Source organism: Colletotrichum abscissum (genome assembly GCF_030869225.1).
Source record: "Colletotrichum abscissum strain IMI 504890 chromosome Unknown Scaffold_214.1, whole genome shotgun sequence".
Lineage (NCBI taxonomy): Eukaryota > Fungi > Ascomycota > Sordariomycetes > Glomerellales > Glomerellaceae > Colletotrichum > Colletotrichum abscissum.
In genome coordinates, this window is record NW_026850115.1 from 1 (window position 1) to 4552 (window position 4552).

At 45.5% G+C, this 4552-nt stretch overlaps 1 protein-coding gene across 1 annotated transcript; it reads right to left on the reverse strand.

Annotated features, from left to right (window-relative positions):
• Positions 1 to 496, reverse strand: CABS01_16944 (uncharacterized protein; the record flags this gene model as incomplete). Its single annotated transcript, XM_060550272.1, has 1 exon — positions 1 to 496. A coding segment is annotated over one exon (496 nt), but the record flags the coding sequence as incomplete, so codon positions are not given.
• Positions 497 to 4552: the final 4056 nt, after the last annotated feature.

Below are 4552 nucleotides of genomic sequence, written 5' to 3' on the forward strand. Positions count from 1 at the left end.
ATGAGTAGACGCAATTGGGATCATACCAGAATCCGATGTGGAAGCGACTGCCTGCCGCGAGCGCTAGTGAGCCGAGCAGAGCGAAAGTACCATTTGCAAGCCAATCGGTCGTTTTCTGGCAAGACGAGCGTCGTTGAGAGTCACTGCTGTATACCACATCGGCACCCAAATCTAGCAGGGCGTTGGCTGTCTTGAAACTTCCGTGCATCAATGCCTGATGGAGGAGTATATTCAACTCGAAACTAGCAGCAAAGCGGTGCGGATCAGCCTGGTGGCCCAGTATCCCATGCACGACATCGGACCTGTCATGAGACACGGCCCATGCCAGGGCTGTAGGGTCTGCTATCGCTCTACGATAAAGGATGGGATTTGCGACAAAATGCAGATGTCGCGATGTACGAGAAAGCCGACTGACAGATGGTGTGTCGTCTATAGAATCGATGACTTGGATCACGATTTCAGTTGCAAGGCTTTTGAGAGAACACATGATGGGCATCGCGATCGCCGATAGGACTGTGATCGGAGATATATAATAACAACCTTTCGGGCCAGGTCCATTGTTCTCCGTTGGCCAAGTTTACATAAGAGCCTTCGAGTGCTACCAGATAGATATCGAGGCTTGTGGAAATATGTTGAATGGTCGCAGGCGTCTTTACATCGAGCCTAAGTCATTTTGAAATGCAATGACGCAACTTGATTATAGGAGAGTGACGAGAAATGATCTTTGATATATACAGTGAGATTACTAATTTGGTGTTGGTGTTGGCCGACGTGATTCGTGCCTTGTCCAGTGACAATACAATATCATTAAATTTCCTAGCTCGTCCGTCCTCTCCTGCCACCTCAGCTAGAGCCAAGTCCATTTATGGGATTTTAAGTGTCGATTACTGAAGCCAAAGAAGTTGTTAGTGATCTGAGGCGGGTAGGAGCTCAGCATTATCATCAACAAGATCGGGTTTGTGTGAGCATATAATAGGACGGCCTTTTCAAAACGAAGTGGCAAAACGAAGTGGCAATAACTACTTGAATTTCAAATTTGGACGTTGGTACCTTGGCGAAACCCAATTCACAGTGTTGTGGAAGGCGCATATGGTCAAAACAAAGGTACCTTGAGGCCATTTCCTGACTATCACGTAAGAAGCTAGAGACAATTGATGTCAATCGACCCAAACCCCACTACCCCCTTCTCCCTCTCCCCTCTTCGAGTACTTAAGCCGAGCCTTCTTCTCATGCCAGTATCAATGGAACCAACTAGCAAAGAGCTTTGTGAGATGGTTACGTTATTCCCGCTCGTGGCTATCATCATAGTTATCTCCATAGCCTGCGCTATATTTCTCAGACAAGGGAAGCCCTCGAAAAGTTCTACAAAATCTAAAGTTTGTTGGTGTCCAGTTAAATGTACAAGGGAAAGCCGACGGGTCCGCTTTGTGGAAAGTACCGACAAAGCTATCACTTCGTCGTTCCCATCAATTGACGAAAAAACCCCTCTCGACGTGGAACCAGAGGCAAGATTCGCCCAGCATAGTATACCGATAGCCAGAACGCGAAGTGGTCGTTGCGTGAGACTTCCGAAGCGATATCGGGACAATGGACTTGATTAAAAGTCTATTCCGGATTAAAGAGTTGTTCTAGAACGATGCAAACCTACGTCTAGCTAATCATAAAGTGAGTTCTTGCTTCTTATAACACCACTAATGGACAGACTATTGGACATGTGTGTGTAGATCCTGGTGACACGTGGCTTGATCAAAGAGTGATTATAATCTTTGATGTCTCTCCTGAGTTCACTATCCGCGTGGCGTTTCAGGATGTGTCTCCGTACGCGACTAGAGATGGTCACTTGTCGTGACATCGACGTGACTAGGCGCATGTTCAGTCATATCTTACTGTCGCACATTTGGTCCCAGTAGTTGTTACTCCAATACCTCACATATTTTCATTCTATTACGAACCGAGACTCTACGTGGAAGACATGCATAGTTAAAACGGCTTGATTCTTTGAAGTAATAGACTTATACGAGACGGGCAGTTGTTCCGTGATATGCGATCTTGTGCGGTGATAGATTGAGTAGTACCATGAGCGGCGTTGGGGTATCTTCCTTTCCTAGAAAACTTCCGCATTCAATTAATTAGACAGATCCGTGGAGACCATACGTCGAGCAAGAAGCTCAAACTAAGCTCAGCATATTGCTGCTTTCTATAATGCGCATAAGAGAGGACGATCTAAGGACAAGGTAGATTGGTATACATACCTAAACACCGCCCGAAAGTCCTTGGAAATTGCTTGTGGGTAATAGTACGCGTTTCAACTGTTTTCAGGAAAGACAAGCCATTGTTTATTATTGCGTCCGTCTCATATGGATTCAGCTGCTAGGGTCCTTGACTATAGGCACAATATAGGGAAGTGTAACTTTTAAGAATTTTTAGAAAACATGTTAAATAAGTTATGGTGTTGCCAACGGCAAGTGGTATTAAAAGATGGCTTGCCTTGTAAAAGAAGATATCGTAGTACTACCTACATAGTATCTCTGGCTAATACTGATTACGAGTTTTTTATAGGTACTTAGCAGCTCAAAATAATCAATTGCTGGTTTAAGTTTGATTTGAATAGCGGGCGTGAAAGACGTCGGCTATAATTAGCCGATTGGAGTTTTTGCCGTAGCAATGATTGTTATTATGAAATTTGCTCATTATGATCTATCCCATTAGTCTTATCGTCATTGAGGAAGATTATAAGGAAGAGTGAAATTGGGTTAGAGCTTGTAGTCTATTCGGAGGCTGAGCTATAGTACCTCGCGATCTAAATGCTGACTATCTGCAGTTCTTCAATAATATATTCTATGATACTAATTGAAACGAGTTTATACTTTATGCCACCTGCGAAGTTTTTCCTGGTCTTAGGAGGTCCTTTGGGGTCTTTTTTGGACTCTACGAATCTTAGACTTTGATCTGAATAAGATACACTTATACGTGTTAATAAAAGGAGTAAGTGCCGTATAAATAGCAGTCACTATATCTATAGTGACATAATATTCTTCTCAGTGACTAGAGGTAGCTGATTGGTTAGGAATTGAGGAGGGCTGAGCTTGGATATCGAACTTGACTGCTATTCTCTCTCTCACGCTACCGGTCTGGGTCTAAGTGCACTCGTGGAGATGAAACACTTCTCTATCTTTCCGAATTGTACTTGGACTTGCTTGTCTACTGAAAAGAAAACTATTCCGTTCAGGCTACTTTTAGTCGGCGTGGATGGGTGGTGCGAGCCTATCCCGACTGGAAAACATTAATCGTAGCTTCGGCCTCTTTAAGAACCGATAGATAGCCTTCAACCCCCAGAAGAGGCTCTTAGAATGGTTTGAATACAAGCACGACCCGCTGATTTCATGCATATGGCTTCTGCTGACAAAGCTATGTGCTGATAGAAACTTCCTGAAAGCCCCTCTGACCTGACTGGTGAAGTGTAGCACAGCAGTATCGGAATTCCAATACGGTGATGATACGTAGCTGCGTGTCAATATTCGTGGCCCCATAGCTGTGAATAGTAGCTCTTGACAATGCGTCTCTGCATTTCTGCTCTTTCACAAGCTTGAATGCCTGACATGCTCAGTGATATATCGGGTGCTCGCGAAGGGGGCAGAACGACGTCGTCATCTGCGTCGCTAGCTTTGCCGAACTCCGACATAGTTTTGGAACATGGAAACTCTCCAAATGAACTCCGAGCATGAAGCTCTTGAAGTAAAGAAAGTTACCCTGAATAGGGGGCATATACTCGTGTTCAGATTAGCCCTCGTCAAACGAGGTCAAATTACGCAGTCAGCCATGTCAAGAGATGTATTCAGCTTTAGCCTCGGGTTGGCCACCTGGGGTCACATAGGGCCACCTGAATGCAACATCAACACAGAAATGCCACAAGTTATCCGGGCGACTATGAATTGTCACTGGCAATGTGCGAGTACATCGACTTCCGGCTATCATCCCAACGGAAATGCGTGACATGAATACAATACTACTCGCGTCCACGGAAAACTGACATAGTCCTTACAAAACGAAGTAATCAACGACAAAGCTTGCTAGCCTTTTCCTCCACAGCTAGCCACCCAGCTATTCCGGAGGATCATTAACGCTTGCTACCTCGGACCAATAATGCGCCGCTCCCTTCACCATTGCCTGCGTCGGATCCTAATTATATGCCATTCAACGTAAATTCAACGACTTTGCTCTTTGCGATATGCAGATAAAGCCTGCTGACCGAGCGTGGGAGCGTGCGAAGAAAGCAGGAAATATGCTCGATGAACTCGATGGCAATAGAGACGGCCTTTAGCCTCGAAAATCCGGCCAGCGAAACGATACGACCGTACTTGTGCGGCGGATTTCCTGTCCCCGCAATAAGTTCCAGTCCGTGGAGCTGGGTTGCCACCGGCTGCAAAGCTACTAGCATATCTGAAGGTGTAGCAAATAGCTCCGAGTCGGCGTTCGCATCGAATCGGAAGCTACATTCCACCACGCGAAGTCTAGGGCAGTTGTTGCGTGGGAAGTGTTGGGTGCCGTGGGA